At 52.9% G+C, this 14,426-nt stretch overlaps 1 protein-coding gene across 1 annotated transcript in view; it reads right to left on the reverse strand.

Annotated features, from left to right (window-relative positions):
- GZMM (granzyme M) overlaps window positions 1–7,925 on the reverse strand; it is a 36,292-nt gene extending 28,367 nt beyond the window's left edge. The window contains exon 1 of the mRNA XM_069217605.1: window positions 7,772–7,925. Coding sequence (XP_069073706.1) covers window positions 7,772–7,820 — 49 coding nt within the window. The 5' untranslated portion in view covers window positions 7,821–7,925. The remainder of the gene's footprint in view (window positions 1–7,771) is intronic.
- Window positions 7,926–14,426: the final 6,501 nt, after the last annotated feature.

A 14,426-nucleotide genomic window follows, 5' to 3' on the forward strand; every position in this document is an offset into this window, starting at 1 on the left:
GGTTATTGCTAAATTTTACTACTAAACAGGCAGGCCCAAGTACAGTTATCTTGCTTGCTCTGGGGTCATGATTTGAATGGTGCAGCAGGTGCAGTGGCACCGGAGCAACAAGGTGTCCCTCTGAACACAGATTATTGCTAAATTTTAATATTAAACAGGCCGTCATAAGTGCAGTGATCTTGCTGGCACTGGGGTCATGATTTTAGTGGTGCAGCAGGTGCAGTGACACATGGGTCAAAAGCTCTAGGAACCCTTCTAAACACCAAATATTGCTATATATTACTAATAAACAGGCAGTCACAAGTGCAGTTACCTTGTAGGCACTAGAGTCATGATTTGAATGGCACAGCAGGTGCAGTGGCACCAGGTTTAGTACTAAACAGGCAGTCACAATTACGGCTACCTTGCAGTCCAGCTAAAAGTGACATGTTTTGAATGGTGCAGCAGGTGCAGTGGCACCCTACTATCTACACATTACTATACTCTAATACAATGTCATATTAAATAAGGTACAAATTAGAATTTTGAAACCCTAGGGTATTAATTCAACATACATCACAACATAAACAACTATTAATGGTTTATCAAATTTAAAACAAACATTATAACCGCTTTCTAACATTTATAATCCAGTAACATAGAATGCAAAAGAAAAAGCAAAGGTGAAGCCCATTGGCTTTGCCAATGCTTGTTCTTGGTTTACAAGCCCTCCACGGGAGAGCTGGTGTTTTTATTTGTTGCGTTGTTTTTCCTTGGTTTACAAGCCCTCGTACTCTCCCTTCTACTCAGTGCGTGCGCGGCTATATAAAACTGCTTTGTTTGTTGCTCTCCAGGCAAGGTAGTGAACATCTGCCTGGGGCCCAAGCGGCCTGAATCCGCTGGAGGTTCCCGAATGTGGGATTTACCATCCATAACTACAGCACACTGCAGAACGATTTTTGCCTTTGCTTTGCAGCCAACTTCTCTTCAACTCTTTGAAAAGAACTAGAACACGTTGTGAGGGGCGGCTCTAGAAAGATCACTCTTGCCGTACTTCCGAATAAACATTCCAATGGATGTGACTTCTGAGCCGGAAACGCCCGCCCACTGCTCTGGAAGATAGGCGTGGCCCAGTCACACGCGTGCCAGCGCTCCAGGCAGCGCGCGATCAGCATCTCTATAACAGTCTACGGCAGAGGTCTTCAAACTGGGGGGGCAGGCTACCCCTAGGGGGTCCTCAAGTGATCCCTAGGGGGGCACCAGACTCTGGCCAAAAGCAGCATTATACAGATAACAGGCCTTTGTTTTAAGCAAAAGCATGTTATTGCATTTTTTTAAAGTAGGTCTAGACATATTTATCAACATTGCCATCTTTATAAAATAATAGTGAAAAATTCTGTGGGGGGGGCAATGATTTTTAATTTTTCAACTGGGGGGCGCGGCATTAAAAGGTTTGGAGACCACTGGTCTATGGAAAACGGGGACTGTCAAAAGACTGCCTCCGCTGCAGAGCAAAAACTAAAGTTGGTTGTCGATGCTTAATGTTCGCACATCCGCATTAGGATGTATGACAAGTAGAATCAAGTTCAGTGAAATTGTTGTGGGTGCCAACCTGGTAGAACACCCAACCACCACAGGTGTTGATGCACTGGTCAAAAGAGAATTGAACTGTGCTGAAGCAACATCAATGAATACCAGGGCACACCAAGTGTAGTCCAAAAATCAATTCCAATGTGGAAAGAAGAGTCCAAAGTCCGACACGTGTTTCGTCACAAGGACTTTTTCAAGGCAAGACTGTAGGTGTAGATAGTACTAATGGAGAGAACTGGATCGTTTCCAATAAACCAAAAGGGTTCATATGATAGGTCTGGTAGAGAAACTACCATGTGTTGATATACTGGTGACAAGTAAATTCCAAGCAAAGTCTCTGAAATTATGGGTATTGGTCACGTGGAGAAGAGGTGGCCATGATAAGCCAAGGATGAGCTCTAAGGTGTCGGTCCACGTGATCAGGCAATATTAGTAAAAGTCTGCAGAGCGGTTGTCTGTCATCTGAAGAAAGGTGACGGGACAATGGCGACCCGCGAGCTGGTCAGTCGGGGAGTTATTAGCCCAGGTTTTTCGGCTGATGAGGGAGGGAAAAGACGCTTCACGTACTGACGGTACCCAGCCGGCCATTTTGAGAGGAATGATGGTGCTGAGGGAGCGCTATAGGAAACTAGGCCCGAAGGGCTACCGCTTGTTCATGTAGCGCCTCTGCACAATATTTCCACATTCGGAGTGTGCTTACGTGATGTTTGAAAGCTGTCGTACTGCGACAGCTGACTAGCGCTTACTACTCCTCTGTGGGGCGTTGTAGTGCTTACCTGCACGGATAGCACGCTACACCTGAGGGTGTGTAGTTGGAAGAGTTTAGTCTTTGCTATGAATCCCCATATGGGAAGTGTTTGTTTTATGTGGGGCACTTAATCACTTCTATCTATGAAACTATTTTGAGAATTTACACCTTTTTTAAGAATGCAGGACTCATGAACGAATTGTAAACTCTGCGGGCATTATGCGTGTGGGGACAGAGAGGAATATCTTACTCATACCATCCAATGACCTGCTGAGATCCCCCCGCATGCAGGTCGGTCTTCGTGCACAGCTGTAGGTCCAGGCCCCCCAGATGCCTCCCTGGGCACCCACCTTGTTTTTGACACTTGTAGCAGCTGGTTTTAAACACACCGGCGCTGTTAGCGATAGACGGTGGGTGTTCTGTTGACGTGTACAGTCCAGCTACTACTACTAAAATACACTGTTCCTAGGTCACAAGGGAAGACAGGACGAGTACTCTGGAGTCCTATTTAATAGGAGCAAGAGTCCTCACACACCCAAATGGGTGTCATGCTTCATCATCGGACAAGCTCCTCGTCAGACCGGCGCTGCAATGTCTGACGGGCACCACCCTTCCGGGGGGCTCTTTGCCGGAGATCTTTTCTCGATGATGCCACTCTATCCCGCAAATGAGTAGGGAGAAAGAAAATGGGGAGAGTTCAAAGAAAGAAAAATAAAATTGGCTCAGGACCCTTAATGAGTACTTAACTTTATTCTGTCTATGTGGGGTGAAGGCCAAGGTTAAAATATAGATCAGGAGAGTGAGATAGAGATAATGCTCTGTCACTCTCTAACTGTATATCTAATAGCGGTGGGTCAGACAATTATGGGACCCACCTCAAAATCGGGTCGACATGTTTCGCGTCTTTGTGGTCCATGTGGATCCAATGACGCTTCTTCAGGACCTAGTATAAAAGACTTCTCCAACTACAAGCTAAATTGGCTATCATATATCAGAGCTGACAGTCAAACAAAAAATTATCGTCAGTCACTTACTTAAGTCTATTGTGACCCTTAGTGTAATTCCTATTCGTCACCCCTCCCACATTGAGTTAGGGCTTCATGGGTTCACGCGGGCCATTGGCCAGGTTCAGTTAACACACTGTGTAAAGAGCCTGGCAGTGGGCGGCTACACCTACCCCTGGACGCGCTCCCGGAAGTGCGTCCAGGGGTAGGTGAATTACACTAAGGGTCACAATAGACTTAAGTAAGTGACTGACGATAATTTTTTGTTTGACTGTCAGCTCTGATATATGATAGCCAATTTAGCTTGTAGTTGGAGAAGTCTTTTATACTAGGTCCTGAAGAAGCGTCATTGGATCCACATGGACCACAAAGACGCGAAACATGTCGACCCGATTTTGAGGTGGGTCCCATAATTGTCTGACCCACCGCTATTAGATATACAGTTAGAGAGTGACAGAGCATTATCTCTATCTCACTCTCCTGATCTATATTTTAACCTTGGCCTTCACCCCACATAGACAGAATAAAGTTAAGTACTCATTAAGGGTCCTGAGCCAATTTTATTTTTCTTTCTTTGAACTCTCCCCATTTTCTTTCTCCCTACTCATTTGCGGGATAGAGTGGCATCATCGAGAAAAGATCTCCGGCAAAGAGCCCCCCGGAAGGGTGGTGCCCGTCAGACATTGCAGCGCCGGTCTGACGAGGAGCTTGTCCGATGATGAAGCATGACACCCATTTGGGTGTGTGAGGACTCTTGCTCCTATTAAATAGGACTCCAGAGTACTCGTCCTGTCTTCCCTTCTGACCTAGGAACAGTGTATTTTAGTAGTAGTAACTGTCATTGGAGGGTATACACTGGACCTTTAATCCTCCATATCTCCTTTATTTTTTATGTGTACAGTCCAGCATCACTCAAGGGTGTCCGGTGCCGGAGAACACACGGCGAGCCGGTGGAGGTGGGATATCCTGTGACCCAGCGCTTGCACGCCCCATCCAGAGACCGAGCCCCGGGGTCCACGCACAGCTGCTGCCCAGCGCCCGCCAGCGGGCTTCTAAGCGCCCTCATACACCCACCTCTGGGAGATGACCAGCACATGGGAGCTACGAGGCAGATCACTGTCTCCAGCCCAGCTTGTGCCCTGCACCCGCTCCCTGACAGGGACATCCATGTAACAAGTGACAGACGACACAACTCAGAAGAATATTACAACTTTAGGTCGGCTGGACGCTCACGTTTCAGCAAACATAGGCCTTCAGGAGGTTGGGGCGCCTTGGTTGTTATCTTTTGAGGCACGCTGGGCTGCCTTTGTTCGGTTCTGTTGCCCCAACGCTAGATTATTCAAGGAGAGGCCGCGCTCTGCCACGGGTCCTGCTTCCTGTGCCCCCTGTGGGTCCGCCTCACAGAGCTGCAAGTGTCCAGGCTTCTGCGTGACGCTCAAATCTCCGAACATGCGCCCTCTGCGCTCCGACCACTCCTGCTCTGCGTTGAAGCTCTGCAGAGGAGTGCGTATGATTGTATTACTGGGCTGCGTGCCATGTGCCCATCCCTGGCTGCTTCTTTCCCCCCCACCCACCCTGTCCTCTCTTCTCCCCCCCGCCCCTGCCCCTGTTTCATCTCCTCCCCACCCCCACCTGCCCTCCTGTATGTCCGCTCTTTCCGTGGCTTCTCACTGACCCCAGAGCACTTAGGCCCTCATTACAACTTCGGCAGTCTTTTTCAAAGATCACCCACACCGCGGGCCCCAACATACCGCCCAGTGCCGGTGGTATGTTTGGCGCCTTAATATGACTTTTCTGCTGCGCGAGCGGACGGAAACAGATTTGCACCCGCTGGCCCAGGGGAAAACTCACCACAACATTGAAGCCGGCTCGTAATTGAGCCGGCGGCAATGTTGAGGTGCATCGGGTGCAGCAGCACCCGTCGCGCATTCAACTGCCCGTAATTCGGGCAGTGGAATGTGCGATGGGGATGTGATGGGGGCCCCTGCAGTGCCCATGCCAAGTGCACCGCCATGGAAAGGCTGGCAGTATGGGAGACTTGAAGTCACTGCCAGCCTTTCCATGGCGGTGTTTACCGCCGTGGCCAGGCTGGCGGATGGGGAGTCGTAATCCCCTGGCGGATTGCAACTGCTGGGACGGCCAGACTACAGCCTGGCAGCAGCCTGGCGGTAGCAGTGGTATTACCATTGCGGCTCCGCCAAGGACATAATGTGGTGGTAAGTACCGCCAGCCTGTTGACGGTACTACCGCCAAATTATCGCCTCCTGCCGGGGTCATAATGATCCCCTTAGTCTCGCAGTGGCACTATCTTTGGGGCACAAATATAGGAGCCCTCTCGTTCCTGCTCTCCCCCATGCATGCTCCGCTCTCAGTGCTGCAGCAGTGAAGGGCGTAGGCCCCCAGTTTATCACACCACCCCACCCCATTGCTGTGACCTATTGGCTTTGCCAATGGTTTTTTTTAACAGTATCACCTCAATGCATCAGCTATTTAAAAGTGTTTGGGGTTCAGGCCTGTGCTCAGAAGGTAGGAAGTTCACCATATTGCGTTGTCCCTGGGCACAGGGGTACCGGGTGGCTGTCCTCTCTAATTGGGGGAGGCCTAGAGTTCACCCCACAGTTGGCAGACCTGTTTATATGGAGGGAACAAACCTTCAACGAACACACCCTCCTTTTCTGCAATGTGCATTAGAGGTTGCAAGACGTGATATTATTAGAATCTGGGGAGGGAGCGGGGTGCATCTGTGCCCACCCTCCCCCCTCTAAAAATCCAATCTGGATTGGTTTATAAAACCTGAGGAGCTTGTGGATGTTGCGTGGGGTGCCCCTGGGAAACCCCCAATACATGGGCTCCCTGGCATCCCCCGGAGCAGAGCTGAATGAGCCCCTAAACCTCTCACGGCTCGAGCCTGAAGCCTGGCTCGGGCTCAGCTCGAGGTCCTGCTAACCTCAAGCCCATCATGAGCCGAGCTTGCACGTGGCTTCAGCCTGCACCCCCCGCTCCCCAGGACCCGGGCGGCACCAGCGCCAGGCCGGACTGTGCGACCCGGAACCAGGGGCCCGGCTCGGTGGCGCCTCCAAGTCCTGTGATTCTGACAAATCATTTCATCTCCCCGGCCCGCCACGAACAGAATGTCTCCTGGTGTGATATGAAGCGCTCCGAGGCCTGCGACGCAAGCTTGTGCTGGATAAGAACTGCAGAAAGAGCCGCTAAGAGGTAAAAACAAAGGATTAACATGACAGATCCGCCGTCACTGGCTGCTTTGTACAGAGAAGCCAGAACTCCCGCATAAGGGAGGCTTCTCCGCTCAGATTGTGTGATCTTACGCAAATAGCTTAATTCACCAAAACGCTTTTTTTCTTCATTATGGAGTATGAAAGCGCTCTCATATGTAGGGTGACCAGACGTCCCGGATTTCCCCGGACAGTCCCGGTTTTTAGGGGACCGTCCCGGTGTCCCGACGCTTGTCTTAATTTTAAACAAATGTCCCGGTTTTTGGGGCAATGGTCAGATCATTAAATAAATGTCCCGGTTTTTGGGACAAAGGTCTCGTCATGCAGGGAATCATAAGAAAAGTATGAAATAAATAAAGTAATGTATCTGTTACTATCAGGCAAGACAGCCCCCTGTCTGCCAGCAGAGAGAGGGAGTGGGGAGCAGAGAGAGGTGGGTGAGCGGGTTGGGGGTGCAGGGTGGGAGGTCAGGCCATTGCTTATTCTATATATGTAGTCTTGTGCATGTGTATTCACAAAGCTACACAAAAACGGGACGGCCAGATATAAAAATGAGAGTAACGTCTTTAGTCCTTCTTTTATGTCTGACCTGTCCCGGCTTTTGCTTCTCAAGATCTGGTCACCTACCTATATGTTTGTCCGGAGTCCCAACTGCAGACTATGGTTTCTCTACAATAACCCGGGCCAATGCAGTGTTCACGTGACACTGCTCTTCGCGCGGGGCTCACTAGTGGTTCATGTTTAAAAACCATCACTTTCATGACGTTCTTCTTAGTCCGGGGCTTTAATGTGACGGATTAATGACAAACCTTCCTCGTGTTAAAAACTACCCTTCTTTGAATTTTGAGTGATATCGTAGGAGGTGTTTGTTGTGTGATTTACAGAAGAACCGCTTTCAGCGCTGGTCTCCTGCGCAAGCTGCAGGAGCAGAGGCTCGGCTCGGCTCGGCTCGGGCTCGGCTCTCTCTCTAGTGGAGGAGCTCCAGTACCTGTCTGGCAGGCAGGGGGAGCAAACACTTGGGGAAACAGATAGTTGCTGAGGCGATACTGTGACTGTAACTTTGGAAGGTCCCTTTCCGACTCTGTTCCTCGTCCACTGTTTTCTCTTTTTGTGTAAAGGAGGCAGGAGATGCTATGTTTCTGGGTTGTTCACTGTGTTATCTAAACTGCCCCCCCCCCCGCTTGTAACACAATAAATACACAGAGACACGGACTCACCCGCCGACGGCCAGGGGGCGCAGAGCAGGGACAGCGTCAGCCACATCATCCTGGGCTCTGGGTTCAGGTACCTCTCTGCGCTGCATCTAGCGCCTTCTGCTGCAGGTCAAAGCAGGCAGCGCCTCGTCGACAACACTGCGCCTGGAAGCGGGCGGGCTCGTCAGCGCCGTGGGCGAGGGGGGAAGGGGGCAGGCGGGGGCGCCCCCGCCGAGGTGCGAGTTTCATTTCTGATGTCACAGCGGAGGGGAGCTGGGGGGCGATGCATGGTGGGGGCGTCACTGGAGCTGAGGGGTCTCAGCAGCACCTCCGGCATCACAGACCTGCTTCCAGTTCTAGAGCCTCTGTGCTGCTGATGCCAGAAAGGCCTAGAACACAGAGGGTCTCAGCAGCACCTCCGGCTGCTTCCAGTTCTAGAGCCTCTGTGCTGCTGATGCCAGAAAGGCCTAGAACACAGAGGGTCTCAGCAGCACCTCAGACATCACAGACCTGCTTCCAGTTCTAGAACCTCTCTGCTGCTGATGCCAGAAAGGCCTAGAACACAGAGGGTCTCAGCAGCACCTCCGGCTGCTTCCAGTTCTACAGCCTCTGTGCTGCTGATGCCAGAAAGGACTAGAACACAGAGGGCCTCAGCAGCACCTCCGGCATCACAGACCTGCTTCCAGTTCTAGAGCCTCTGTGCTGCTGATGCCAGAACGGCCTAGAACACAGAGAGTCTCAGCAGCACCTCAGACATCACAGACCTGCTTCCAGTTCTAGAACCTCTCTGCTGCTGATGCCAGAAAGGCCTAGAACACAGAGGGTCTCAGGAGCACCTCCGGCTGCTTCCAGTTCTAGAGCCTCTGTGCTGCTGATGCCAGAAAGGCCTAGAACACAGAGGGTCTCAGCAGCACCTCAGACATCATATACCTGCTTCCAGTTCTAGAGCCTCTGTGCTGCTGATGCCAGAAAGGCCTAGAACACAGAGGGTCTCAGCAGCACATCAGACATCACAGACCTGCTTCCAGTTCTAGAGCCTCTGTGCTGCTGATGCCAGAAAGGACTAGAACACAGAGGGCCTCAGCAGCACCTCCGGCATCACAGACCTGCTTCCAGTTCTAGAGCCTCTGTGCTGCTGATGCCAGAAAGGCCTAGAACACAGAGAGTCTCAGCAGCACCTCAGACATCACAGACCTGCTTCCAGTTCTAGAACCTCTCTGCTGCTGATGCCAGAAAGGCCTAGAACACAGAGGGTCTCAGCAGCACCTCCGGCTGCTTCCAGTTCTACAGCCTCTGTGCTGCTGATGCCAGAAAGGACTAGAACACAGAGGGCCTCAGCAGCACCTCCGGCATCACAGACCTGCTTCCAGTTCTAGAGCCTCTGTGCTGCTGATGCCAGAAAGGCCTAGAACACAGAGAGTCTCAGCAGCACCTCAGACATCACAGACCTGCTTCCAGTTCTAGAACCTCTCTGCTGCTGATGCCAGAAAGGCCTAGAACACAGAGGGTCTCAGGAGCACCTCCGGCTGCTTCCAGTTCTAGAGCCTCTGTGCTGCTGATGCCAGAAAGGCCTAGAACACAGAGGGTCTCAGCAGCACCTCAGACATCATATACCTGCTTCCAGTTCTAGAGCCTCTGTGCTGCTGATGCCAGAAAGGACTAGAACACAGAGGGCCTCAGCAGCACCTCCGGCATCACAGACCTGCTTCCAGTTCTACAGCCTCTGTGCTGCCGATGCCAGAAAGGCCTAGAACACAGAGTGTCTCAGTAGCACCTCAGACATCACAGACCTGCTTCTAGTTCTAGAACATCTGTGCTGCTGATGCCAAAAAAGTCTAGAACAAAAGGGTCTCAGCAGCACCTCAGACGTCACTTACCTACTTCCAGTTCTAGAGCCTCTGTGCTGCTGATGCCAGAAAGGCCTAGAACACAGAGCGTCTCAAGGCATCACAGACCTGCTTTCAGTTCTAGAACCTCTGTGCTGCTGATGCCAGAAAGGCCTAGAACACAGAGGGTCTCAGCAGCACATCAGACATCACAGACCTGCTTCCAGTTCTAGAACCTCTGTGATGCTGATGCCAGAAAAGTCTAGAACAAAAGGGTCCCAGCAGAACCTCAGACATCACATACCTGCTTCCAGTTCTAGAACCTCTGTGCTGCTGATGCCAGAAAGGCCTAGAACACAGAGGGTCTCAGCAGCACATCAGACATCACAGACCTGCTTCCAGTTCTAGAACCTCTGTGATGCTGATGCCAGAAAAGTCTAGAACAAAAGGGTCCCAGCAGAACCTCAGACATCACATACCTGCTTCCAGTTCTAGAGCCTCTGTGTAGCTGATGCCAGAAAGGCCTAGAACAGAGGGTCTCAGCAGCACCTCAGACCTGCTTCCAGTTCTAGAATGTCTGTGCTGCTGATGCCAGAAAGGCCTAGAACACAGAGGGTCTCAGCAGCACCTCAGACATCACATACCTGCTTCCAGTTCTAGAGCCTCTGTGCAGCTGATGCCAGAAAGGCCTAGAAGAGAGGGTCTCAGCAGCACCTCAGACCTGCTTCAAGTTCTAGAATGTCTGTGCTGCTGATGCCAGAAAGGCCTAGAACACAGAGGGTCTCAGCAGCACCTCAGACATCACATACCTGCTTCCAGTTCTAGAACCTCTGTGCTGCTGATGCCAGAAAAGTCTAGAGCAAAAGGGTCTCAGCAGCACCTCAGACATCACATACCTGCTTCCAGTTCTAGAGCCTCTGTGCTGCTGATTCCAGAAAGGCCTAGAACACAGAGGGTCTCAGCAGCACCTCAGACATTACAGAGTTGCTTCCAGTTCTAGAACCTCTGTGCTGCCATGCCAGAATTGTCTAAAACATGGAGGGTCTCAGCAGAACCTCAGACATCACAGACCTGCTTCCAGTTCTAGAACCTCTGTGCTGCTGATGCCAGAAATGTGTAGGAAAAAGACACGCACTGCGCAGAGATTTAACCCCACCTTAGTATCCAGAGGTAAAAGGCAGACCACCTAAAGCTCTATTTTTGTGGTCGTGTGGGCGAGCCGGTGAGCTTATCTTGGCATTTGTTCTACTCACAGTATCAACAAATGTTGACAGACTCAGAAGAATAACTCAAGACCAATTTACAAAAGTACTTCAGATTTGTATACATTTTTTAAAACCAAGATCATCACTACACGGTAAGTACTTCTTTAGTTATGATTTTTCAAAGTTTAGGAAATGTTCTGTTTTTACATACCGTAGGAATCAATGGGAAATCTTAAAAAATCCATATAAAATCAGGCAATGTTCTCACAAGTGTCACCTTCTGTTTTTGGGTCGAGGTCGTTGTGAGGTCAAATGGTCCAGTTGGGGAAGTTCGGGCAGTTCCTGGTTCGAGTGGGAGCAGCGGCTAAAAGTCTTGGAGCTGGCGCACAGGCGAAGGGGACCATTCGAAACACTGTGAGAAAGGGCCTCTTTTGGTACGGTTAGGCCTCCCAATTGTTGCCTGGAAAACAATGTGGTTTCAAACTGTAAGTGACCTGGGCCCCTGCTATATAGGTTCCCAGGACCAGATGTCTTCCCCCAACACTGTACAATGTACTGGCACTTAAGGCACCTTTTAAGACCTAGTAAATGGTGCCCCTAGTACCTACCTAGAGCATGGGAACTGAAGAGGGCCACTCAGAGCTGCAGCACCCTTTGTGCCACTCTAAGAGGCCACACACCAGCTTCATGCAGACTGCTATTGCAAGTGCATGACAAGGTGTACCCAAAGGTGCAAACTCAACATGGCACTCACCAAGGGTGCCAAGCCCACTGCATGCAATATAGGAAAGTCACCCCTCTGGCAGGCCTTGCAGCCCCAAGGCACGGTGCACTATAATGCATGTGAGGGCATATGTGTGCATGAGCAGGTATGCACCTACTGTGTCTTTGCAAACTCGTAGGCATAGTAAGTGTACAGTGAAGCCATAGCAAATGCATGTGCTGGACACTGGTCAGAGCAAGTTCCCCAGTTACATGATGGTTGTTTGGTACTCAGAATAAGAAATCCACACTGGTGTTATATGGGATTTATTATAAAATGTACCCAGGGGGGGGGGGGGGCGTGGCCACGGAGCTGAGCATGGCGCACGCTTAACCGCTCGGCTCCGGAGGGGCCGACTTCAAACGTATGCCTAGACGCGCTGGGGCGGGCAGTGTCGCGCTCAAAGTGGAGCGGAACGACTGCTGAAGACGTGGGGAGACGGTGGCGGCGCGGCTTGGCCCCCGGGGTGAGCGCCTGGGTTCCCGGGGCTGATCGGGGCTGCGGAGTGGCTGCGGCCTAGCTGACGGGCGGGGCCGCCCCGCGCTGAATTGAGGTGCCGCTGGCTCGGAGCGAAGGAGGAGGTGAGCGGCGATTGCGGGTGGGGCCACTGGCGAGGGGCCGTTGCCCCGGGGGTGGCCCCCTGCGGATTCGTGTGGCCCGGCGGGGATCGTGCCCGGGGGCCTGCTGGCGGGCTGCGGCCGCGGTCCTGGGACGTGCGGCGTGCCGCGCCGGGCGCGGAGGCTGTGCGCGGGCCCGCCCCGAGGTGTGAGGGGCAGATCGGAGTGCCGAGTGGGGGCGCCGGACGGAGTGAAATTGGCCTCCCACCCGGGAGACGTGGCCCGGTGCTTCCCGGCTGCGGGGGCACGGACGGTGAGGAGACAAGGGGACAAGAGGCGCCCCGAGGAGGACTGATAGGGAGCCCGCTTCTCCTGTGCCCCCTGGGGGCCGTACGACTGCCGTTGCCCGGGTGGCCCCAGTGTGGTGGCGGGGGGGCCCCCTGTGCCTAGGACGGTTCAAGTTGGACGCTGATCGCCCGTCGCGGGGTGTGGCGGCGAGGGTCCGCCCCGTGCTGATTGCTGTTATCATCCGAAATTTTAGACTGCGCACCATTGTTGGGGTCCCTCCTGGCTACTGGAGACGGCGCGGCCTTGGGGGCCTGCCGCGGCTGCCCCTCCCGCGCAGGGCGGCGCGGTCTTGGGGGAGGCGCCGCCCCCGACCCGACCCAAACCACCTTGTTACCGACTACGCCGCTGGTGGGGACGCTCGTCGGAGGCGAGCTACACGGCGACATCGAGGATCCTGGGCGCACCTGCTTACTGTGGCCCAACGAGCTGGAGATGACTGGCTTGGTGGCTGAGACTCCTCCTAGAGCGACCAGAACCTGAGATCTTGACGGCAACAGATTGGGTGAACGAGCAGGCCAACAGCAGGCAGCATAATTACCTGTGCAGCTCGCCGGCCTCGCTGAGACGCCCTCCTCTGCATATCCAATGCCCTCCAAGGGCAGACACAAGAACAAAGCCATGGAACCCATGACACTGATACCAATGGCGGACAACGAGCTGACCACACAGAGCCAGTCACAAACCAAGGTTCAGGACACCCTGGACAAGATACTGGGTGCCATTGAGGACACCAAATCCACTCTACAGCGTGACATTAATCAGGTGGCGATAGAGGTTGGGCTATTGAGAGCCGACCACCACAAATTGGCCGACAGAGTAAAGGAGGCAGAAGCAACACTAGAGGAAGTTGTTCCAAAACAAGCAGAAGTATCAGCGGAGGTGACCTCTCTGGCAGACAGAGTGGCGAAGCTCGAACGGCGAGCTGAGGACGCAGAGGGCAGAAACAGGAGAAACAATATTCGCGTGGTGGGTCTCCCTGAGGGGGTCGAGGGGACTAACATGGTGGAGTTTCTGGAGAAATGGCTAAGTACGGTTGTGGCACCAGGATGCCTGACCCCCTTTTATTCATTGGAACGTGCACACCGGGTGCCGGCTAGACCGCTTGCCCCTGGCAGACCGCCCCGGGCTGTAATTGCTAAACTCCTGCACTATAGTGACAGAGACATCCTCCTGCAGAAAGCCAGGGAATTGGGTCCGTTTAAAGTGGCCAATGGCGAAGCAACACTGTTCCCTGACTTCACCTTGGAGGTCCAAAACAAGCGTGCCTCCTTCCTGGCCGTTAAAAGAACTTTACGAGAAGAAGGGATACAGTACTCATTGCTCTATCCAGCAAGACTACGAGTGATTGTGGAGGGGAAAACCACTTTCCTCCAGACTCCGGAGGAGGCATGGGAGTGGCTTGAGAGCTCGGGGTCGGGCCCGGCGCGGCCTGCGCCGGGGGGCCGCGGTGGGGGGGGGTCCCGGCGGGCCCTGAGAGGGAGAAGGCAAGGGGGCGGCCGACGGCTAGCACCCACGCAGGCACAAAGGGAGACTGGAAAGAGAGAAGCCCTAAAAGCGGCAGCCAAGATGGGAGTGGAATCGTCTCCGCCGGCGGTCTCTGAAGAGGAATCAGAAGACATAGTGGTGTCCTCGCCCGAGGGCTCTGGGGGATCGACTAGTGCGCCGGAGGTAACCCCACAAACGGCTGATGAACTGATCTAAACAGAACCTGCACCGGCGCTGAAAGGCGAGTCAAGATAAGAAGTACGGTGGCCCCTCCGGACCTGGCCGCCCCCCCGGACCTGTTTCTCGCCTGTCAACCCTGACCGGCGAGTATTGACTTGATGTGTTTGTGTGATCTGCAGTGTTGTAGGACTTACTGGGCAGCCTACAGTTTTGGAGGCGCCCTGGGGAAGGGGAGTTGGGTTTTTTTGTTATTAGTTATACCGGCTATATGTGCGATGTGGGCTGATCATAATGAAGGTGCAAGCTTCTGGGGGG

The sequence above is a fragment of the Pleurodeles waltl genome, chromosome 12 (genome assembly GCF_031143425.1).
Source record: "Pleurodeles waltl isolate 20211129_DDA chromosome 12, aPleWal1.hap1.20221129, whole genome shotgun sequence".
NCBI classification, from domain to species: domain Eukaryota; kingdom Metazoa; phylum Chordata; class Amphibia; order Caudata; family Salamandridae; genus Pleurodeles; species Pleurodeles waltl.